This window comes from Herpailurus yagouaroundi, unplaced genomic scaffold (assembly GCF_014898765.1).
Source record: "Herpailurus yagouaroundi ecotype Mexico unplaced genomic scaffold, PumYag 197, whole genome shotgun sequence".
Taxonomy (NCBI): domain Eukaryota; kingdom Metazoa; phylum Chordata; class Mammalia; order Carnivora; family Felidae; genus Herpailurus; species Herpailurus yagouaroundi.
Genome location: NW_024412428.1, coordinates 5117215 through 5141389, shown reverse-complemented (window position 1 = coordinate 5141389; position 24175 = coordinate 5117215). Strand labels below are relative to the sequence as shown.

Sequence of the window (24175 nt, the reverse complement as noted above, 5' to 3'; positions counted from 1 at the left end):
AACTATTTTAAAGTTGTGCTGGGGAAAAAAAAAAAAAAGAAAGCAGTTAGGAAAATAGTTTGCTGCTGTACATTTTCTTCTGTATGTAAACCTTCAGCATTGAGTCATGATGGCTCTGGGGACTGTATCCCTGTATCCCTCTGTATGGGAAGGTCAGACCCTCTGATTGGAAGGAGGAAGAAATGAACCAGCTCTTTCTGTCCATTGAAGGGCCAGGAAACTACTCATCTCCTAGCATTCCTGCTATGGCTGGAAAAGTTACAATTTAACAATAATGTCAACGTCCAGAGTGGCTAGAAGACCGTTGAGACAAATGCAAGTGGGTTTGGCGTATTTCCTCGGCCATGCTCCCCGCTTCAGGCTAGCGCTCCACTTCTGATTACGATCCTAGATGCTTGACTAATATTTCATAGGGTGAATTTACCTTGAGCTCTTTTTTTCTCAGGCTTGCACAACTTCGCGAATTCTATGATCTTTTCTCCTTTTCTCCTTATTTTGATACAAATTAGAATTTAAGTTTCCATCAGAAGTATTTCCTGGGGAAACCTTGAAAATTGGAACAAAGCTGGGGAGGAAAAGTCAGGGCGGATGTCCCCAAATGGACTGGACCCAGGGGAGAAAAATTAAAGTGGTGCTAACAGTTGGGACAGGGAAGGGTTTGGCCCCTGCCTAGTGACAGCACTCGCACATACTCCTGGATTGTGGTAAAGGCTCTGTTTCCCGCAAATTCACATTATGTCTGACACACGTCTTCGCCGTGAGTCACTCAAGTCATTTAAATGAATACACAGAATGCTAGCTTTTAGTTGCTTAATTAAGCCTTTTAAGTGCTTAAAAGGAATGCGCTTGTTTCTGTTTAAGGGACTTCAGAATCAAGACTTCCCACTAACTTAGCCCGGGCCTCCTCCAGTCCCAATTGCAGCGTTAGGATGTACAATGTGTATTCGCCTGCACTGTTCACTGCAGGCCTCGACTCGAGGTCTGTGCTTGGTGAAGCTTGGCGCAGTTTGGGGAGAGGGGTTACGACGGGCAGGCCCAGACATCGGACGAACCCTGTCAGTCATCAGGATGGAAAACAAGCAGCCCAGGAACCCGGCCGGCCCTACTAGATGTTGCTGAGTTGCCGCTAAGTAAATAATGTAACGGCTGAGGGGACTTTCTAGGATTTTAAAACATTTTAAAACACTTCCCCGTTCTGCTGATTTCCCTTGCCTCTTGAGTAGGACACAAGGAAAGCGCGTGAGCAAGCCGTATGATCTCGAGTGGAGGAAGCTCAAGGCAGGGGGTGGTGGTGGCTGTGGCTTTGACAACCCAGGGAAGTGTGTGGGCTCCCTGGGGCCTGCCCAGGGAAGGGCCTGGGAGCCCGGGGAGTGGGTCTGAACTTTTAGACCCAACTTTTAGAGTTTTCTTTATTTTTTTTTTTTATTTTTCAATATATGAAATTTATTGTCAAATTGGTTTCCATACAACACCCAGTGCTCATCCCAAAAGGTGCCCTCCTCAATACCCATCACCCACCCTCCCCTCCCTCCCACCCCCCATCAACCCTGTTTGTTCTCAGTTTTTAAGAGTGAGAGCCCCTTTCCTTTTTAAAAGGAGCAGCCTAAATATTGCCAGGAGGAATAAATCATGCATACAAATGAGAACACCATTTCTCATCACTCAACCTTAATCCTCCTTTTCTTTTCCTTCTTATTTGGTAGAGCCGTGAGGACATTTCCATTCTGCTACCCCTCACCCTTTCTCTCTGTTTTTTTTTTTTGTTGTTGTTGTTGTTGTTTTTAAGAGCCAGAGATCAGCTATTTTCATTCAGTCCATTCATTCCAAGATACACAGAAAATTTCTTTGCCTTCTGCAATGTTTTTCTTAATTGAAAACATGCATGTTACTGTGCTTCAAGTGCCTTGAAGAGGTTGAGTCAGTGAGAGATGACAAAGGGTTAGAAATTATTACCTCTTTTCCTGAAAATTGAAGATGGGCTAGGTAAACAGTTCTTACGTAGTGCATGATTTGCCCTGGATTTTCTTTGCCCTCTGTTCTTCTTGGATAGAATCCTTTGTCAGTGAAAATGGAAGAATAAACCCCTAGAGACACGGTTACTCCTGTCCAAGATGTTCAGTATTTCTGACTATTCACTATAACCCCACAGCAACCAGGACAGAATAACTTTGAGATAAAATTACAGTTTTATGGAGGGAGGTGGCTGTGTGGGGTCATTGTGCCTTTCACAGTTAAGGCTTCAGAATGCCTCCGACATTTACACCCCCAATCGAAGGAACTGGACTCAAGTCAAGAATAGGAAGTTTAAGGGCACCTGGGTGGCTCAGTCAGTTAAGCAACTGACCCTTGGTTTTGGCTCAGGCCACGATCTTACGGTCTGTGGATGGAACCCCAAGTCGGTCTTCACACTGACAGCACGGAGCCTGCTTGGGACTCTCTCCCCCTCTCTCTGTCCCTCCCGCACTTTCTCTCTCTCTCAAAATAAATAAATAAAAAAAAATAAGAAAGCGTTTAATCGAGGGATGATAAAAGGGGTAAACAGTTTATGGTGGCGGCCTTAAGATTGATTTCAAACATCAAACTTGCATCTTGGTTTCAACCATCTTGAAATGTAGGTATTTTCATTTAGAAAAATCATAGGTTACACAAGACATTATTTACTGAGGAGACATAACAGCTGTAGAAGACTGATTGCCATCTGTAACATGTATATAAAATTACCACATGTGTGTATACATATGTGTACAGAATGATCACAGGAAAATCTGAAACAGAAATAACTTATTATGTGAGGCTATCTCATCCAACACTCTGTTCTCAATTCTTGACTGATTTTTTTTAAACTGGAGCTGGTTTGCAGCGCTCAGCTTTCCTTGTCTCAGCCAGAACTGGTTGTGTCCAACTTCCTCTGGAGTCGGACGGACCTATGTTAGAATCCACCCCTAACACCAATGGTGAGCGTTCACGTCTCTGAGCTCAAGCGTGCCTTCTGGAACAGGGGATCCACCACACCCACCTCCTAGGGTCGGTGCGGAGATAAAGAATATAACATAGTGGCATCTATGAAGTGTTTATAATACATATATAATTTAATTTCTTTTCAGATATTTTCAACCTGCCTGATACAAAGAAATACATAATGTATATTGACAAAATATGTCAACTACAGATAGAGAGATAGATGGAACATTATAACAGAACTATGTTAGATTTTCCTTATTTTTGTTTCAATAACCAGTTTTACCTGGGTTAGTCTATATTTCTAATGTTTTTAGGTTGCCCAAGAGACGTGCACAGAACTGGCTTTCTCTGAGCCTTGAATCAGTACCGTTCTCTGTAATGCCCTAAGCGGCCTGTCTTAGTTCTCTGTGCTGTTGCTTTGTAAATTCACAGGCTTTCTCTCCTCCCTATATGTCTGCTGTGTTTAGCTACACCTACAGAACCTTTCTAGTCTGCCAGTTGGCATCTCTCTGTACCAACTGGGGTCCAGTCAGGAACACAGATTGAATCATTTTAATTTTCCACTGAATTATAACCGACACGCAGCAAAGGACACAAATCTTAAATGTACAACTCAATAAACTCTCATCAAGGTCGAGAGAGACAGAATCCTGCCGAGAGTTCCCCTCAAGGGGAAGGGCTCCTCTGATCTCCATCATCATACGTTAGCTTTGCCTGGTTTTGAACTTCGTAACAATGGAATCACATGCTTCCCTCCCTCACTGTTATGACTGATGTTGAATGGAGCCCCAGTTCCTTTTCATCGCTGCGTAGTATTTCATCATATAGAAATACCATATGTACACTATATTTATCCACTCTACTGTTGACAGACATTTGGGTTACTCTGCATTTGGGGTGGTTAGGAACATTTTAAAGGTGTTTTCGTGAACACGAGCCCTCAGCCCTCTTGTGTGGAGTTTCAGAACAGGAAGTGCTGTGTCATAGGAGACATATGGATGTTTGCCTTAGTAGATATGACCAGTGTCATACCAGTTATTTTTAACAGAGTTTGTGAAAGGAATTGGTTAAACAGGTGCTAGGGAACTGAAAGAGCAAAAGGGGAAATTGAGGCAATGCGGAGCTGATGATTGCCTGAGGCAGTTACTATCCCTAAGGCCAAAGGAGCAAAGGGAAGAAGCTGGGGGTATTAGAATCCAGGGCTTGAAGGAAGGGCCCTGTTCGCTCAGAGAGGCAGCACTTGCTGACCGGTACCCCCGGGGACACAATGCAGCCCATTCTGGGAATGCCAGTTAAAAAAAATTTTTTTTAATATTTATTTATGAGAGACAGAGAGAGACACATCATGAGCAAGAGAAGGACCGAGAGAGGGAGACACAGAATCCGAAGTAGGCTCCAGGCTCCAAGCTGTCAGCACAGAGCCCGACATGGGACTTGAACCCATGAACCATAAGATCATGACCTGACCTGAAGCTGGGTGCTTAACTGACTGAGCCACCCAGATGCCCCAGGAAATGCCAATTTTTTTTTTTTTTTTTTTTTTTAAAGATGGAAACTGGTGCTGTATCTGTGGTCACAGACAAGGCAGTGGACGGGCAGGTCTTTGCCCTTCTGCTCCCCCAGCCTTTCAGGCTCCCTCTAGCACCCCCTGTTGGCAGAGCCTAGTATGACCAGCGGGCAAAGGGTAAGGGGTGCGGCCGCCTCCCAGAGCATCGCACGGCAGCATTGGAAGGGAGGGGGCAGAAGTCAGTAACCGGCATCGTTCAAGCTGACACTATGCCTTGTAGCTGAATGACTCTTAGGATTTTCCTCATCTTTCTGACATGGATGTTGCAAATGTATTCATCTACTTAGGACAGCTGCGTATCAAGTCGGTGACTGAACTCAGAGTACTTCATACGTCTCATTTCAAGGCAAAAATAGAAACTAAACGTTCCATGGGAGTTGGGTTTAACGGCGTTCCCTGGACAGCTGCATTTCTGGGGACTTTGCAGTCGTCTTTTGCACGGTCCTCTGAAGTAAAGGATGGGCTTGGGAGGAGGTGGGAGTTGTTTTCGAATCCCTCTTCCATCCCTGACAAGTAGGTAACAAGTCAGGAAACCTTGTGGAACCTCAGTTGGCTAAAATGAGACTCATCGTGCCATCCACTCACAGGGCAGTTGTACAGATTAAGTGACATAATGAGACAGGACCGGCCACCTCAGCTTTCTCCCGAGGTGGTGTTGGTTCTGTAGGCTGCTTTCCAGAAGCTCTGGTTTTATGTAAGTAGGGTTTTTTGGTTAAATTTTAAACTATCTTTAAAACCTCATCTAGGGGCGCCTGGGTGGCTCAGTTGGTTAAGTGTCTGACTTCAGCTTAGGTCATGATTTCACAGTTCGTGGGTTCGAGCCCCGTGTCAGACTCTGGGCTGACAGCTCGGAGCCTGGAGCCTGCTTTGGATTCTGTGTCTCCCTCTCTCTCTGCCCGCCCCCCCCCCCCACTCATGCTCTGTCTCTCTCAAAAAAAATGAATAAACATTTAAAAAAAAAAAACCCACCTCATCTAGCCACATTCTACTGGGATCCTTTGTCGTTCCTCTGTTTTTCATGTCATCCAATAACCCTGAGAGACTGGGCTATAAGAACTGAGAGCAGTAGAGATTAGAGAGAGGACAGTGCTGCTCTCTGCTCCTTGCACACATGCTGGGTGTAATTCCTCTTTGTTCCCTGTTCCCACAGCACTTGCTGGTACCCTTGTGTCATGCTGCCCGGGGCCATGTTGAATTGTGTACATGTCCCCTTAGCGAGTTTCTCAAGGATAGAAACCAAGACGTCTACAGCTCTAAATGACTCCTCAGCACCCAGCACAATGCCTGCATACAGTGCACATGCTGTTAACACTTGCGGAGGTAGAAAAAATATTTGGCCATAAAGATGTTAAGTATTTCAAAAGGAATTGAATGTGCTGAATCCTCCTTAGGCCAAGGCAATGCCCTACTTCTTGAAAAGGAGCATCCAATATAACTTGACTTTATTTGGAGTGGCACACAGATTCTTCTTTGCTTACAAAAAATTTCAAATGGCCATTCAGTTAACAATACCAGAGACAGAATAGAATGTTGGTCCTGTTGGCTTTGTTCTTGGACCCATGGTGACCTCTGTGAGAATGATATTTGCAGCTTCTGTCTAGACTTTTGTCACAGGTTGACTCGAAATATTGGGTCCAACATAACTACGTGAGGATGGCAAAAGTTTGAAACCACTGGAGTCATCTTAAAACCATTTCTCCTGACAATAAATTGGAAGGCGGAGAGTAATCTGGGGTGATCACTCTTCGTTTATTTTTTATTAGTTTTCGTTTTTTTTTTTAAGCCAGTCCAATACCTCTGTATTAATTTTAAGAAATTGTATGTCTAACGGAAGATGTACTGGGACACAAAGATCCTTTGTTGACTAAGGATCAGTATTCGTTCAGCAGTCTTTTACTGAGAAGTGTCAGAAACTCATTTGATTCACTGACTTCTCTTTTTCACAACGTGGTTATATAAACACTGTGCTTGACCAGTCGTATTGAAGCCCACATCCATCTCTACGATTACTAGAAAATGAGTCAGAACTGTGTTAGAACGTCACGGCTGTAAGTCACTTTGGAGGGCACTGTAGGCGGTGGTGTTCGATGCGTGTCAGTGGCCTTTGGTTTGCTGTAGAGTGAGGAGCCCCACTACACGTGACTTCTGAAAGGCACGCGTCTCTCCCCACACGTTAGGCTTGCTGAAGTCATTCCTAGATCTCCATCTTCCAGCCTCCAGAACTATGAGAAATAAATATCCGTCGCTTCTAAGCCCCCCCAGTCGATGGTAGTTTTGCTGTAGCAGCCCAAGCTAAGACACCATCTATGCCGCAGAACCCAGTGTTGGATTATACGTTCTTTTGTTTACGGTCCGTCTCTCCCACTGGGATGTCAGCTCCGTGGGGCCGGGACTCGGTGTGGTTCTCCACTGCGTCTCGACACACCCTCCACCTGTGTTGGGAAACGGCTCGGATTCCAAAGGGCCGTGAGAAAGGGCGTCGGAGAGCCCTCCCAGCTGTAGCTCCCTGGGATGGGCAGAGTTCAAGATCATTAGCCGGCCTTGCTTGGTGTCAGCCAGGGCAGGAGTACACCTGAACTGGGCCGCCCAGTGCTCTCCCACCTCCGCCGGCCGCTGGAGGCCCTTCTTTGGGAGCGGGGGCCTCGGCCTTTTAGCAGTAAAGTCCCCAGGTTCGCAAACGTCCAGCTGTCGAGTCAGGTGGGCTGGTAGAGCCCTGCCAACATCTCCCTTTAGCACACACGGTTGCCCGCTTTTCTCTCGTCTCCTCGCGTGAGAACTGCGTCAAGCCCTCGTACCCTTCCCGTGGCATCGTCTCCCCTGCTTTGCTACGTTCTCAAGTTTGAGAAGGGATTTTCTTCTTTAGCGTTCATGTCTGTCTGTGTCCGCTCCATCTTCTCCCGCAGAGCTGAGGGGCGCGCGTGATGGCGCACGCGTGAGCTTCGCGCACACAGGCCCAGGGGCCTCCTGCACGTGCGAGTGGGTCTCCCTCGTGCAGGGGGTGTGTGGGGCACCCTCAGCTCCCAGCTCCTGGGGACCTGCCGTCAGCAGCCAGCCCACGGGGGCTCTTCACCACGTAGACCGGACAGTGAGATTCTGTTAAAACATTCTCCAGCCCAAGTATTAAAGAAATTCACTTAGAGGTGGTTTCTTTTACCGCTGCGTAAGGGTCTCCCCAAGCCCCACTATTCTCCCCTCCATGCAGTTTGAAATGCAATAGTGAACCGAATCCAAGGGCTACTCCTGCAGCCATCTTTGGAGGTAATTTGCAGGCAGCTTGCTTAAGGACACCGGGAAGCGGGGAGAAATGACATTAACAGCTTTGCTCGTGACTAAAGGGCTGTTCTCCTTTGGCTCACAGCAGCTACTCACACTCCCCCCCCCACTCAAGGCTATTTGGAAAGCGACGGTGACAACCACGGGGGCCCCCAGGCACGGGCAACGTGTGTTAGGTCAGCACAAGAGTTTTAAGTCAGATGAGACTTAAGATGCGCACAACCGCTATTTTGAAAGTCGGGAGAAAAATCCATAAGGTTCTTGGCAGTTAGACTGTTTCAAATCAAAACACATTTTCTTTAGAGCTGCGGAGAGAGTACAGGTAGCATTCAATGTCAACAAGGCTAATAGCAATTACATAGAAACCGCTGGGACAGACCCTGCCCATTCAGGGCTCAGCCAAAGTCGTGGCGCTGAGGGCCCCTGTGCACCTTGCTTTCGCTTCCATCGCTCTGCAATCTAAAGTCAAGGACAGTGCGGTGCCAGAAGAGGCCAATAGTTGAAGGCGGAGTTTGGGCCCACCCGCAAGAACTGTGAGTCATTTTATTTTCGTGTATGGCCTACTTTCGATAAGTGAAAGCCTAATGATTGTGAACTGGACCGTGTTTGTTTGGTGCTTCTCGCCTTGGCACGTGCTCCTTCTGGGAAAAAATAAAAGTCCCAGACCACATCCACGGTCCCCGTTACGACAACGGCTTGTCTTTTCAACAGTTGCTGGCAAGTTCCCTTGAAAGATGCATGCGTGGAACAGAACGTAGGCAGAAAGAGAAAGATTAGAGGCTGGAGTGGGCTTCTGTTATGTGCCCTGCTGCTTTGATACACGTTTCAATCCCTCACATTCTATACGTCTCTTACACAAACATGTTGAAAATAAATAGAATCTGAATGATTTTTCAAAGTGGCCTGAGTCTTTTTCAGAGGGAAAACTATGCCAAAGAGTAGTGCTGTAGGCAGAAATGTAGGGTCTGGAAACTGTCTTCAGCTGCTAATGGCCTCTCAATGATGCAAGTTTCTTCTGGTGAGTGCAAGTGAGGGACGGGATTTAAAAAAAAAAAAAAAAAAAAAAAAAATTGCCGTAGCAGAAAAGGCAGATTTTGTAGAACCAACCAAGCGCACACGGCAAAGGTTTGGAATGGAACACTTTGCTATTGATCGTATTAAACCATTTTCAGTTTTGCGTGATTTACGAAAAATAAGGCTGGGCCTGTGTAGAGCAGGCTATTCTGGCCAGAGCTCTGCCTGGAATGAGGCCCAGCCTCCTGTCCCTGCCCAAGCCTGGGAATGTGGCCACCAAGGTCGCGACTGGCCAAACTCAGTTCTAACAAAACTATCTGGGAGGAATCGGAGGCAACCGTGGGGATTTGTAGTAAATCTGAAGTGGGCAGGTAGGAGATTTTGGAGTTCCAGACTTAAGCCTCTGCAGGCTTTGTGGCCTTTCTGTCCTCCGCCCCCAGAGTCTGTCCTCTGCCCCCAGTCTGTCCTCACTGCATATGAGTCAAGTGCAGAGCTGCCCAAACAGAGCCAGGCAGGCAGGCGATGAACCAGAGCCAGAGGCTGGTTTCCAGGGAGGAAGGCCCCTGTCTCCATGCTTCCAAGGTCAATGTCTGGGCCCTCTAGCTCCCACTTTACCCCAGGTTCAGTGTGGCCTCTGCTGTGTGACTTGTGCATCCCAGGGAACCCCAAGGTCGTGGATGCTTACCTAAACGTGGCTTGGTGAGCCTACAGGGAACGGGCAGGTGTCTCCTTACTCTCCTTAAAATAATGTAAGGGAGAAAAAACTTCCTTCTACCCTCTTAGGTTCTGTGGCTGGCCTAAGAATTTAACTGACACAAGACAAACAGGAGAAAAGCATACACATTTATTTAATATTTTTACGTGTATATGGGAATCTTCAGAAGAAAACTGAAGACCCCAAGAAGCCATTAGGCCCAGACGCTTATATACCTTTTACACAAAGAAAGATAAATTGTGGGGATGTGACTGGACAAAGAGGCTTGCAGTGTAGGGGCAGTAGACAGGGAAACCAACATACGGGGGGAGCCAGTGGAAGGTCGGGCTTATTCTAGGAGGTTTGTTTGTACAGATCCATTCCGGCGTCGACCCCCAGTCGCCAGTGATAAGAACATTCTTCTCTTCCCAGTGCAGGGAGGCTACCTTTCTCATTGGCGATGCTGTGACCTGCCTTTGGGTAGAAGGGGGAGATCACAGAGCCCTTCCTGCACCTGCTGTTTCTCGATGGCCTTCAGCTCAAATAGTCAACGTGCCGAGGCGGCATGCTTTGGGACGGCGTGTTCAACGACGGCGTTGTAATTTCATGCTTGACAACAGACTTTGAACGTTTCGCACCTCAGTTTGCAGGGAAACTGAGATAAACCAAGGAAAGTACAGGAATGGATGGGAGAAGTCCCCCTATGTACAATTCTCTCCATTGTGTGATCAGTCCAAACTCCGTGTGGCCTCTTGGACCCTCTTCTCACAAAAGGGACCTGGACTCACAGAGCTCACGTTAATCTACAATTCAGATTCTTCTGTGCTCCTGCCATAGAACAGGGTTTCCAGGCAGAGCATATACACCGCCCGCACCTGCAGACAAAACCTCTGTATTATTGTCCCAAGTCCCTATGGCAGTAACTGCTTATTAGTGGAAGATTCCAAAATAAATCACGGCCCAATCATTTACTTTAACAAAAGATTTATTTGAAACAGGTTTGTGCAGACATATACCAGTCAACAGGATTGATCAAAGCCACAAATCACTACACTTTCCAAAACCTCTAAAAATACAAGTAAATGCCCTTCATTTGTATTCACTCCAGGAGGGAACCCGGCTCGGCTATAATGTGCTGCTGTAATTTAACAACCAGAGGACATTAATAGGACGTGAAAATGGTAACACTTCTAGAGGGAGGGAACAAAAAAACCCCACACTCCACAGACGCGCTCGCTACTCTGCTGGGAGCCAATTAAACGTGCCCCCACAGCCCCGCTTCCCTCTGTATAACCAGATTAAAACCTCCCTGTCGCAAACAATATTTAGGCAATCTGAGCACAGATGTGACAGCAGACAGGAGGGCACGTGGCTTTGCTTGCATGAGAAAGACACCACAAGGATGCTACATTCAAACAGCAATTCAGGGACCTGCAGGAACGATGACGCATGGGCAGGCTGTAGACCCGGCTGTTCCTGGCAGGCCCGGGGATGGGAGGGTGGGGGGTGGGGGGTGGGGGGGGGGGTGGGGGGGAGGGCGCCACCCCTGCAGCTGGCTGGGTGGCAGCTGGTAGCAAGGCCCCTGCAGAGGGAGGCCCCTGGGGAAGCAGCGGGGGTGCTTCTGAACTCAGCGATCATTGGTAACATGGGAGAAGGAAGGTGGAGGAATGCACGTGTCAGCACACACGCTGATTTTATTCATGAAAAACCCGGAAAGTATCTACCGGTGCAGGGACCTTGTGGGAAGGAGAGAAACCCTATGACAGGGCCGATTTTCTTTTTCCATTTTGAAATCGGTGCTCGATGAGCCACCTGTAGTTGCTTGGCGACCTTTAGGGAGATGACTGAATCGAATCCCATTGGAGGTGGGTTCACATCCTCACCTTCAGGCTTTCCGCCTCCTTCTGGCCCCTTCTCTGCCACACAGAAGAGCTTGCCTATAAAAGGCTCTTGATCAGCTCTCTTGACCCCTCAGTTTCCTGGGCAGGGTTATTTGGATAGTGCTGTTACCTCAACTTTCTTCTTCCTTTTTCTGTCATAAATCAAAGCCACCTGACACGTAGTTCCTGACTTTTAAAAGGAATAGGTCTCCTTTCTTTCTTTAGCCAGGTCAGAAGACATGCCGATGGGCTAATCTGGTAAGTGTGTTTTTCTTGGTCTGGAGCCTGAGAGAAAGAGCAGGGTGGGTGTCTCTAAGGCAACTAGGGCAAGAGATTGTCATTGAAAATGAGCCAGCCAAGGTGCAAAAGAATCACTCTTTTGTCCCTCCTCAGTCAGGGGAGCAGAGGTGTTTGTCAGAGTTAACAGCTATGAATTTTGCTTGGGGCGGGACAGCAGGGTGAGCCGCCCCTCTTTTCTGCCCCCTTTTGTTTTGTAGCTTCCGAACACTGTGCTGGCCTCCGTGGCCTTTTATTCCTGTCGAAGACTGCATCCTGGTTTGCCACAGTCATACCCAACAAGCTAAGGGAGAGCTTCAAACAGAGTGCTAGTTGAGGCCTGGCAGTCAATCAAGCTCATGTAATATCGAAGCAAATGTGTACTGTTGGACAACAGCATTCTGTTGGGATGCTAAAAAAAATAAACAAATGAAGAATACCACCCATCGGGTAGAGTGTTCCAGGTCTATTCCTTTTGGAGATACTTCTTAACATATCATCATGGGGGATATCTTGGACTCTCACCTCTACAACCCCCTGGAAACTCTTGTAACCATCCTCCTCACCCTTAAGGATGGGAAAATGGCTAGGATGAGACTAAATAATCTCTCCCAAGGCTACAGTTAGACCGACAACTGCCTAGAGCCAACGGAGAACCAGCAACAAAGCCAACTGAGGTATGCCTTCCCTCGTTAGCGGGGAGGGCTTTATTTTCACTATCTCTATCACTACTGTATTTGCTAATACAAGCATTTGCACGAAGAAAGTATTTAACGAATGTGATGGGGGACGCCATCCTTGAACCTGACCTGACAAACTCATTTCTTTGCCAGGTTATTATTTTGGGTTCTGCTTAACCAGATTTCCCCCCCGTTCGCCATTTTTACGGATCCCAGGAGATGAAGTCTACATTTCAAATGCTGAGGCAAAATCACTCCTTGAATTACTTTGGGACAATGGCCCTCGGTAGTAATCCAGATGCCAGCTGAAACGTGTGCACTTCCTTCACATGGCCAGGGTGAAAGGCTACCTCATCCTACAGCAGAATTTTGCAAACGTTCTACCCAACTTGTGGTCTAAGACAGAAACTCCTAGGAACAGAAATATGATAGAAGATTCTCTTCAAAAAAGGAGATAAAGGGTCATTGTTGTAACAAATGGAGATTACAGACGATAGTTTTCTCTAAAAAAGTTCAGTCTTAGCGCCTGTCATATGTACATCTATATGCATTTTCAGACATTTGTTGCTCATACTCACTTTTTTTTTTTTCACTATTCACCGCTTCTTGACAAGTTATCACTGATTTCCACTGCCAGCTCCCTACAGCAAGACCTGAAGCCTTGTCAGGGAAAAGGAAACGTCAACAGAGTTCCCAGCCATGCTCTGCCAAAACTCAGGTTCACGTTTGAGGGTGTTACTCCGCGAATGTTAAAGCAACAGCACCTCCTTTCTCCAAAGCACGGGCTTTGTATGCTCTGTGATTCCCCCCGAGATGATCACATTTGGGGCAGATGGGAGAACATAACACTGGTCGAGAAGCCCTGAACAGTTTGCGCAGAGACAGGACGGACACGTCAGCCACATCCCCAAATGATGACAAAGCCCATTCTGATCAGCAACCAAGTGCTAATCCAGACAGCCAAGCAGAAATGGCTGGCTTATTCTGTTCTCTTATCCTGCCCGCTTAATGTGCACTTGCCACAGCCTCCCTTGCTGGCCCGTGCGAGTGTGCAGTGGAACTCAAAACTCAGTGCATAGGACGGCCAGTCTTTTCTTTCTGCGGAGTCAGCCGGAATGGAACGTGGACTCAAATTTAAGAGTCGGCAGTCTGTGTATAACCCCAGACCGAGGCTGGGCCTCAGTGGATGCTGCTACTTTAGCCCAATCAGGAACAGGCCCCGTAGTGCTGACCAAGTATGACCTGCCAGCCTGTATGTCACTTACCATGTGGCAGAGTGACAAGTCCCATGTGGCATCTCCACTGAGCTGACAGCCAGAGTATGCAACTTGCTCCAGTCCACCCTGCTCCCTGGGGAGGGGCTGTGCGTGACACTCTGACCTCGATTTTGAAGACGGGACAAACGACACAGCCCCCGAGTTGGCCGCGGCTAAATACTACACGGCACACAGTGACAGCTGTTCCTCCTCGAAGCCCAATTTAGTCATTTGGCTACCAGACGGCGTAACCGCATAAGAGAACAGAAAGGTATCCCATCTCGTGGTTTCTTCTGTGTGCATGTCTCATACTTGCAAAGACTGCTTAGTCCCATTTTCAAAAGAATTGGAAAATATACTAAAATCTCAGAAAATCTGAACTGCATTTTAATGTAAAAAATAAAAAAAAACAAAAGCCCAAACAAAACACACACACACACACACACACACACACACACACACACACACCCCGTAATTCACAAATCTAATTTGGAAGGCTTCAAGTGAAAGAAAGAACTAAGTATTTGACAAAGAATGAGTTTGAGTTCCCCTTTCCAGACAGGCTTAGTTCCAAATGAAACCAAACAGTCAGGATGCCTAACGCACATTCAAATTTTCATTCAAATTTTCATTCCTCCTATGTATTTAGGACATCATCTCTGTGGGTGTCCAATAAAGACATTTACCTTGGTCTGTTGCGTTAACTACAGGCACATTTTGTGGGCTGGGGGGCGCAATTCCTGCATGACAGTCCTCCGGTGATTCATGTCACCGGGTGTTCTAGTATTTAAAAATGGTTTACCGTCCTGGGGAAGAAGGAAGGGCCATTTTCTAAGCCTCACGGCATTCCGCTTCCCTGTAAGCCCTCTCTGAATCCTGGTCATGTCATAAGTAAAGGATTAGTTTTCTTAGTCAAAGCAAATCATATTCTCAGTTATTACAATGCCCAATAAGATGTGGATGTTCCAAAAATAAAGGATAAGGAAGCAAAGTGCACTATTGTTTTATTTCCCCATTTAGCACAGCCATCCCCAGAAGCACTGTGCCATTTTAAGCAGTAACAGCTGCCCAGAAGTATTTATGTGAAGCCATCCAAAAATCTGGTTTGGCAACCAAAGCGGAGAGGAGAGGAACGTGCCTCCAGGCTGGCCATTTATTAAGGGCTCCAGGTGCTGACATTCATGCCTGAGGGCTCACAAGTTCCGTCCAAATTTAGAAGGTGGCACTGCGCAGTTTGCAAAGTCAGTGACTCAGCGCTTCTCTTCCTTGCCTTAGATTCAGGACACTTTACTTTCCGGGAGGTGCCCGTATATCACACCGACTGGATAAGGAAGGAAACCTCATCCCTATAGAAAAGGGCGTTTCCTTGAAAGGTGTAGAATTCTTTTCGACGAAAACTGCCTGTCAAGGTCTTGTTTAGCCTCCTGTATGCATGAGGCAGATCATCACGACCGCGTGGGCTTCCGGGCTCGATTCCGGTTTCCACTGAGACTGGGCTAAAATGTCCCCCCCGCGTCCTCGTCTCCGCGTCTCTGTGTCCTTGCCTCTTGCTTTCTCCTTTGATGGCTTTCTTCCTCCGCCAGCCTCAGGGCCCCTTACTCTCCCACTGGATTCCCTCATTCTCTCCGATTTCAGAGTGGCAGAGTGACAGGGGCTTCTCTTCTCCGGGGAGACACGCTATAAATTCAGTGGTTTCCCAGCAGCGAAAACGCAAAATGTGCTCCCAACTCCCAAGAGAACAAGCGTGGGTCTGGCTTAAATGGGTGCCAAAGGTCCAGTGGCCTGGAGGTTGGGGAGTGAGCGCCGAGAGCCTCACCGGGGCAGGCTGGCGGAGGCGTTCTGCCACCCCCGACCCCGCAGGCTTCCCTGTCCTCGGAAGGAGGCGGACAGACGCTCAGGATACATGCGGGGTATGTTTTCTTTTCTGGAGTTACGGGAGGGAAAGGGCGGTGTGGAAGAGGGGATTTCTCGCCTCGGTAGCCTGAATCTGCGCTAGAGCAAGAAACAGTGCAGATTTCGGTTGGTTGCCCACCAGCGGCCATGCACCGAGCACCGCGGCCAGCCATGCAGAAGGTCGGCGACAGGGAAGCCCGCCGGGCCACAGGGGGCACCTGCGAAGGGTGCAGGAGAATCCTGGAACGCCGACCCGGCCGCCCTGCCGGGCCCGTGGAGCGCATTACGATAAGCGTCCTCAGGCTTACCACCCTGACGGACGTGTTTGCGATTTCACCGCAGTCGAGAAGTTTACGCCGACGTCATACAAACCAAAGAGGAATCAAAGCCAGACGCCGGCCTGCCCCGAAGGCAGTTTACGCGCTGCCCGGTGGACCCAGTTCCGTGAGTTAACGCGACAGGAGGCGAGCGCGCCCCCGCGCCCATTCCGCGAGCCGGGCATGGCACTCTCTCGCCTTTCTCCCAGGACCGCTAGCACTGATGTTTAAATGAAACGTAACGCTTTCAATTTCACGGCTCACAGAGCACAGCTGAATGCTTCGCAACAACGGGAACGGAAGTTAGGCCAAGCGCTGCGGACACACGGGAAGGGGAAGAGACGGCCTCCGCCGCGGGCTCTACTGCAGGTTTGCGAGGGACTGTGTGACTAACAAACCGGTTGGCTAAGGCCACGGAAATGTGTTTTATGGTGTTCTGGCTGCTGACACCAGTCTCTTCGGGCAGAGATGGGTTCACACCGGGCGCGACAAACCACGTCTCTTTCCTGGGACCCATCAGGACAACTCACGTCTTATTTCTTCCTGCATTTCTTCTTGGTGGTGTCGTAAGCACGGACGATTTCTTCCTGAGTGACAGCTCCATGCTCCTCTTGAGAGAAGGCGTACCCATCTGCAGGAGGCACACACACGGGGACTGGTTGACAGGAGAACTGGGGGAGGGGGGACCACCCGGGGTGTAGAAGAAAATGCTCTCTTGGGACACGGGAGCTCAGTTTCGCCACACTGGGCTCACCGGCCCTGGGTAGGTGGGAGCCTGGGACGGACAGACCCGTGGCCCGGGAGGGAAACGTGGGCACAGTATGGGGCGGGGTGGGACGAGGCCTGACCGGTTCCGGCCGCCACGGCCGGGATGGGAAAGGCTCGGGGGCCGGCCTCGCCGCGGCGGAGCTCAGCCAGGGAAGCATAAACGGCAGGTCACTGGTCCATGTCTGCACTGTCCCAGCGCCAGCCGGGAGGCAAGGCCACTTGCCCTGCTCCAGAAGTGTCCCAGTCTGCCTGAAGCTGGCAGGCTGGCTGGGGAGCAACCCAGCAACGCCGGGAGCGAAGACTGGCGATGCGCATGTGACGCTCGCGGCATTCCCACTTTTCAAGCGGACCGATGCGGACTGGTAATAAGAAATTAGTGTGTTCATTTTTGTGTACATAAAGAAAAAGATCACAAGATAAATTCCAGAGCCCCCAGGAAGAATGGGTCTTGCAATCAGTTCCGATAATAATAACACCACCAGCCCCAGCTTCCAACAATTATTAAATGCTCTGTGCGTCAGGCCTGTTCTATGTATTATGCACGAATAGCTCATTTATTCCTCCCCCAAAGCCCTATGAGTTAGGTGATAGTATTCTTCCCATTTCACAGATGGGGAAACGGAGGAGCAGGGTGATTTCACAGACCTAGTGAGTGGCAGGGCTGGGAGCCAAACCCAGGCAGGACTTCTGCAGGACCCACACTCTCCTGCACCTCTGGTTCCAAGAGAGGTTTAGCCTTCGAAAGCCCAGAGTAGGTCCCTCCTTCCTAAAGGGTCCTTCCCACAGAAGGAGCATCTACAAGACTCTGTCTCTGTTGGCTAACTCCTCTGGGGCAGGGGTATGGCGAAGTCCCACAGCTGGATTGGACATTCTGACCAGAAGACAACACGGTAAAAAGTCTGACAATGGTCACTCCCATCCACGTGTGCGGATGACTTATCAATGGACATGTTAGTTCACGGCCACGTTCTCCAAGGGAGAAAAAGAAATCAGAAGTTGTGGCCGTGTATCACCTCGCGGGGGTGACTATTTTACTAAGACACTGGCTTACAAAGGAGAGTTTCTGAACCATAAGGACAGGTAAGAGCAACGCATAGCCGTCTTCGTGGGGATGGTGCGCAGGGTGACTTTGTGCTCTGCGTAAACCAGACTCTCATAAAGCAGACTTTCTGAGCCTGGGCTGGCTTCCCGGCTCTCCCGGCCACCACCTGAGTAAACCCCAGGGCTCAGAAAGGACACCCTGGGAGGCCAGGGCTCTTCTGCACAGGTGGCCTGGGAGGCAGCTACGGACATGGGCTGGACAGCAGGGGCGGGTGGGAGTACAGGGAGAACTAGGGAAGGATAAGAACCGAAAGGAATCTTCCACGGGGGGCGGGGGGGGGGGCTTTCTTCCACTGGCTCACCTCCATCTCTAACAAAACCAAATCCGCAAACCAAAACATCACACCATGTGGCGGCTGGCGTGAGCCCCATCTTGCGGGGTCCAAGAGCAGGCGGGGTCCCTGGGCTGGAATGCAGGAGCGGGCCTGGGGAGGGAGGCCCTGGGGGTGCTGGGTGCAGGGCACTTGAACTTTCTCATGATGGCTTTCCACACAAGGAGGCTTCAGCGGCTTCACGGGACCTGAAGAGGAAATGCCTCCTCTCTCCTCCATTCTTCTGATTTAGGTTTCCTCCGAGTGAGTTGCTTGACTGGTGAGGGCCAGGGGAGAGGAGACATCCCTTGCCCAGCTTCCGAGGGGCGGCTCCCTCCCTCCCGGGTGCTGAGGCCCCTCCAGCACAAGGTGCTCTTTGTGCGGCTCTTTGACTGTAGTCTGAGACCAGACACCTTGCCGTGGGATGTTTCAAAGCAAAATCTAGCCAATAACACCGTCTCCTCCGGTCACAAGGCTGTGTTCTGTGGTCAACTTGGACACTTTTCACTCTCCGGTCTTTTAACAGGAACATTTCTAGTCAACATCCCATGTTTTCCTGAGGGGGCCACGCAGCCCTTGTCGGTGGCCTGCCGTGACACCCCAGGCGGATGCTCATCAACCCGGGAAGTGGCTCTGATCCCAAGCAATGGGAGCGCCCTGTCAGTGCTCTTCCCGAGCCCGTCTGGTGGCAGGCAGGTGGCTAGTGAGCTCTCCACCCTGACGGCGGCTTTCTCACCTGTGCTGCTTCCATCTTGGATCCTGAGGCCCAGGGCCTGAGGCAGAGGATGGTTCTAGTCCTTGCGTGGCAGTAACGTGGCCACAGGACATTGGGTTAAGCTCTCTGGGTCTTCTTAGTTGACTGTTCTGTAAAATAAAGGGCCTGGACCAGATGAGGTCCATGTGTCCTCAGAGCTCTAACCCTCCACATGGGTGCCAGGCGTTTCCATGGCGAACTACAGCCAGGCCACAGAACCCTCGTCTTCGTTCAGGGCCGATTCACACTCAGCACCACTGGAGGAAGCCTCTACCTCCATTCCAGAAAAGAACGGAGGCAGTCTCAACAATCCATCTGAGTAGAACAACTGCTACCCGTCTTTTTTGATGTGCTTTTTGGAGGGGGGAGGTGCCTGGTGGAGAGGAAGAAATGAAGGGGACTTTTTGAGACACAGAAACATTGTTTGGGAGTGTCCTTTTGGGAAAGTTATCTTAGCATGTGGAATTGTCTGCTCCTTGCTCAAGTGCAAAGAGCAAAAGCCTTGTCTTATTCTGTTTTTCATTCATATCCTGCCCATGCCTACTGGGACACAGATGTAGCTTGGAGCTGTAAGGCATCCTTGGCTTGTATTTGTCTCACTGGCACAAGGGCCTTCCGGCAGGATTCCCCCTCCACTCCAGACTGGGAAGGGCTTCCAGGTGTCCATCTGAGAGGACCTTCTGGTCCAGTAGCAAATCTCTTCTCCCAGGGTCAGCTGAGCTCCCAGAGGCCACTCCCCGAGGGCTTGTCCCGCAGTTCCCATGGGTTGCATCTACCATCATGTTTCCAGAATGTGACGCACTAAGACCTTCTTCACTAGACTTTCTTAGCCTCAACAGAGACATGAAGTGAGCCGTGTAGCTCAAGAAGGAATGGAGGGCAGCCTGGGAGGGCTACCCTGGGGCAGGGGTGTCCCCCTCCTACAGACAACAACATGGTCTTCTCAGAAACCAGGCCTGGCGGGAGCGAGGGCCGTGAGGGGAAAAGTGTTTAGTGGGGCCACAGGGACTATCACCACCCAATGAGCCTCTGCCCGCCCAGCCCGCACCCCTCAGCCCAACAAAGATGCCCCATCAGGTCACCAGCTTCTGTCCGATGAACAAGTAGCTGCCATTTGCATCCAAATGGGGAGCTCAGAGGAAGCCTCCAACCCTTAGCCTCTCCCGATCTGCTCCATCTGTCAGGAAGTCCTGAGAGCCAGAAAGTAATGATGGGGCCGTGGGGAAAGCCCTGGATGGACCCCACTCATAAACTTCCCCTGGCTGGCTTCCCAAGGCATCTGCTCCTTAAATGCTCAGCCACAGCCAGAGTCTGGGGGCAGAAGGGGGTAGGTGAGAGGAGTTGGAAGGGTAGGGGAGCATCTTAGTTGTTTTGTGTTCTGATAGAACATTTGGTGAAACCCATAAAATCATGTCATTTTTTAAAAGTTATTTTGGAATAAAACTCCCCTTAAGTAGCTCTGATAAAACAGCTTCATGAAAGTAGAAGTTCCCTGAAAGCGACAGAAATGGGGGTAGCCCATTTGCGGATGACAAGGAAATTAGACTGTAGGAAAGTGCTGATCTCAGTTATCAATACCGCGTGTCGGTGGCCTGTAAGGAACTAAAAATCCCGCCAAGATGAGAGTTTTCCTTCCAGTTTCCTGGGAAGACAGGGCCAAGACAGCTGACGGACAGACCCAGGGCGGGCGAGCAGAGGCCAAGAGGAGAACGCAGACCTTCTCGCAGGCCAGGACCACTTCTCACAGCTCGATGGCCTTCTCTAGCTGTTACTGACAGAATGTTCTGTTACCGATCGGTTTCTTGCTATTAGTTGCTGGGTGTTTTTAAAACGTGCCGTGATTTTAGAGGTCTTTTTTTTATTCCTTGTACTTGTTCCTTAGAATTTTCTTTTGTCCTTCAAAACACCGAGAGTTAAGAAAAACGTTCAACAGTTGTAGGATATTTTATGACTCTTCTGCAAAAGTTCTTACTTGATCTTTGATCTCAATATATGCATCACATAGAGTCTTTCTCGGGTTATTCTGAAACATTTATTAGAGAAGCAGTGGGGCCTAGACATCATCATTTACAGAATCAGTGTCCATTTTCTCTGTGCCTGCTATAGAGAGCTGCTTTACACACATCATCCTGAAGCCTCACAGAGGGTGTGTAAGACGTATATTATTATAATTCTTTTGTTCCCCCAGTGGAGGAAACAGAAGTTTAGAGAAATATGTAACTTGCCCAAAGTTACTCACCTAGTGGCAGAAAAAACCAGTAATACCTCACCTTTATTGGACTCCATAGTGTCAGGCACTGTTCTAGGCACTTGGTATAAACCATCTCATTTAATTCTCCCCCCGAACCCAGTTCTTACATCATCTCCATTTTACAGATGTAGACACAGAGATGTAAGGTCACACAAAAAAAGTGACATTGCTGGGACAGGACCCCCAGGCAGTCCAGCTCCAGAAGCGGGACCCTGCAGACCTCACTCTCTGGACCACGCCATCAAGCCTCCTGACTCAACCTGTCTCCTGGATCAGAGAGACAATGGCTGTGACCCAGATCGCTGGGCCTTGCTTGCCAGTTACTGTAGCGGCCTGAGCCTCTGCCGAGTGCTCTCGGGGCGGACACTGCCTGCTTCCTGGGGCAGGACGGGCGGCATGGGAGGCACCACAGGGAACTTGGTGTTCCATGTGGGGAAAGTGAGGAGAGGGAGTCTATCCTTGTCCTTCTCTCTGTTGGAAAGTCTGTGAAGATCTGTTGATGGGTGGAGCTCAGGGGAGCCTGACACAGACCCTCAATACCTGTTGCTACGGACACAACAATTCTCCACTTCTCCTAAACCATTCCTGTTCCTTCCTGAACAACTCGGGGAGAGAAAGGAAGCAAGAGACGTGTCAGCTGAAGAGATGGTAAGTGATGTGCGAGAGAGGGGGTGCTGGGAGAAGAGGCGGGGTTCAGAGGGGCAGAAACAGGTGACAGACGACAGGTGCCAACAGGCTTCGCCTTGGGGAAGGCAGGTGACGCCCCCTCCGGCCCAAGGAAACCTGTGCTAATAACACCTCTCAGCGGCCAGCCAAGTGGCTGGATTGTTGAAATAGGCCTACAACCTCCGTGAGCTGTGCCACCTGTGTCTCTTTCGTGGCCTCCCACCCTTCCTCTGGGGTCTGGCACACCCCCACTGACCCCTGCCTGGGTCAGGTGCCTCAGCAGAAATCAGGCCTGGCCTCTGGTGTTGAGTAGGGACACCAGCGCTAGAGGCAGAGGCAGCCTTCCTGGGAAGAGAACAGAGATTTTTTTTCCCCCCGGTGATCGTCATTGTTTTAATTAACATGCTAATATGAAATAAAAGAGTGCACATTGCTACCTTTGGGGGAAATGATTTAAAAATCATATCACTTGAGCCTTAGAACAAAATCCTATTGGGAGGCTGACAGAAGGATCTCGAGCACATCAGGATTTTAAGTTTCAGGGTTCTGTCATTCAGGCATTTGATTGGGTCCCAGGGCACTACCTAGACTCCACCTTACTCGCCCGGAGCCAAATGCACAAATTCCACGTCCAAATGTGGGGCTCTGGCTTGGCAAGCGTCTCCGTCCCTCTTAGCACGAGCATGCTTTAATGAAGCCTCCGCCTTCCTTGCGTCACTGGGGTCTGGCTGACCGAAAGGGGGTGAGGGCTACTTACGGGGGACACACTGCTGGAGGGAGCCTCCTCGGAAGAGTGTGGGGGGCGTCTTCCTGCTGAGCCTCCTCAGTAGGCGGTCACGTTCATTCATCCTGTAGGTGGATCAAACTCGGTCAGTCCCGGTTCATGTGGATGCCTCTCAAAATGCCTCACCCAGTGATTTTAGGTTTCAAAATAAGAGACCGGGGGAAAAGGCTTCCTCATGTCAAGAAAAATGTCCAGTTTGGCCAGCAGCTCTATTATTTACAGTAGATGCTATCTCGACACCCTGAGTGCACTGCTCCCTCTTCTGAAAGGCGCTCTGTTTCCAGTCTGTCCTGTACGTAACGCCTCTGAACGCGGCCTGCCTCTTAATTGAAGTGCACCGCAAGTGCCCTTTCATACCAGGCACACCCTTGGCTTTCCAGAACACTTCTGCAAGCACTGATCTGTTTCTATGGTAAATGCCTTAAAAGCCTTAGTCCCACCTGCAGCCGCCTCTCCCTGAGCCAGTAAAATGTACCAGGACGAGAGCCTCCCCGAGGTGCCTTGGGGCCCCCGCGAGAGACTGATTTCTTTCTGCGCAACCTGATTGTTATTTTGAAAGTCAAGGTGAATTTTCTTGGAACACACGAGGATTAGGAGCTCTTCTCGCCTTTCCTGAAAGGGTTCCCTCCAAGGTTGCCACCGCTGTAAGGAAATACGGAGCGGACCTCTGGGGTAGCTTTTGTTTATTCTGATAAAGCAGAAGGGGGTGCTTCAAAGTTGCCCAGGTAGGCCAAAGGGCTTTGATTTCTCACCATTACGAGGTCACTTTGTTTGCCCCAGGAGGTTCCTGGTGTGTGGGAGTTTGCCAATGCCCTCTGATATGGGCTGAACTGCGATCCCCCCAAATTCTTACATTGCAATCCTAACCCCCAGTAATCTCGGAATGGGACTGTATTTAGAGACAGGGTCTGTAAAGAGGCGATTAAGTTAAATGAGGTCGCTAGGGTGGGCTTAATCCAACACGACTGGTGTCCTCTTGAGAGGAGATTAGGACCCAGACACACAGAAGGAAGACCGTCTGAAGACAAGGAAGACAGCCATCTATCTACCAGCCAGTGGGAGAGACCTCAGAAGGAGCCAACACTGCCAACACCTTGATCTTGGACTTCCGGCCTCCAGAAGTGAGAAAACAAATTTCTGCTAAGTCACCCAGTCTGTGGTACTTTGTGACGGCAACCCTAGCAAACAAATATGCCCCGATCTGCCGTTTGTGGGAATGTGAGGGCACAGAAGTTGTTTGAGGAGCTGCGGCCACGGGCCGTCCGAGTACATTCCCCCCCATCCCACGTCTATGAGCCTCGAGCCTGAAGACCATGGTCTCCTGACAGGAGTCGACCTCACAGCAACTCAAGGGCCTTGAAGGAGGAGCGGGGCCCAAAGTATTCTCAGTAGTTCTCTGAGCTGAAGTTCCTTTTGCACTTGAGTTTCCAGAAGAGAACGTTTTCTGATTATGTCAGTTGAAAGGACAATGTTTGTTCATCACCAATTCGAGGTGAGCCTCGGCTAGCTAAGCTTGGCAAAATGCATGATGGCTGATGAGGAAAAACACCTTTTCTATCCCTTGGCACCGGCTTTCCATTCTCTCATGGCCTTTTCTTCCACGGGCCAAATTAATCTCACTGGGCTCTGCTGAGCAACAGCCCGGACAAGGCAGAGAGGAGCAGATACACGAGGAGGAGCCTGTGAGTGTGCCCGGGGCTCCCTGTGCTGGCTGCTTTTAGGACCGGGG

At 49.7% G+C, this 24175-nt stretch overlaps 1 protein-coding gene across 11 annotated transcripts in view; it reads right to left on the bottom strand.

Annotated features, from left to right (window-relative positions):
- Positions 1 to 24175, bottom strand: part of LOC121012749 (phospholipid-transporting ATPase IB) — a 651500-nt gene that overhangs the window by 21634 nt on the left and 605691 nt on the right. For 8 of the 11 annotated variants that reach the window (XM_040448061.1, XM_040448063.1, XM_040448066.1 and 5 more), the window contains 2 exons: positions 22420 to 22511; positions 10477 to 16442 (listed from right to left, as the gene is read on the bottom strand). In XM_040448061.1, the coding sequence (XP_040303995.1) occupies positions 16345 to 16442; positions 22420 to 22511 (190 nt within the window). In that variant the 3' untranslated portion in view covers positions 10477 to 16344. Of the gene's footprint in view, positions 1 to 6152; positions 6172 to 9637; positions 10385 to 10476; positions 16443 to 22419; positions 22512 to 24175 lie in introns of those variants that run through there. The other 3 variants (XM_040448059.1, XM_040448058.1, XM_040448057.1) reach the window with 3 other exon arrangements.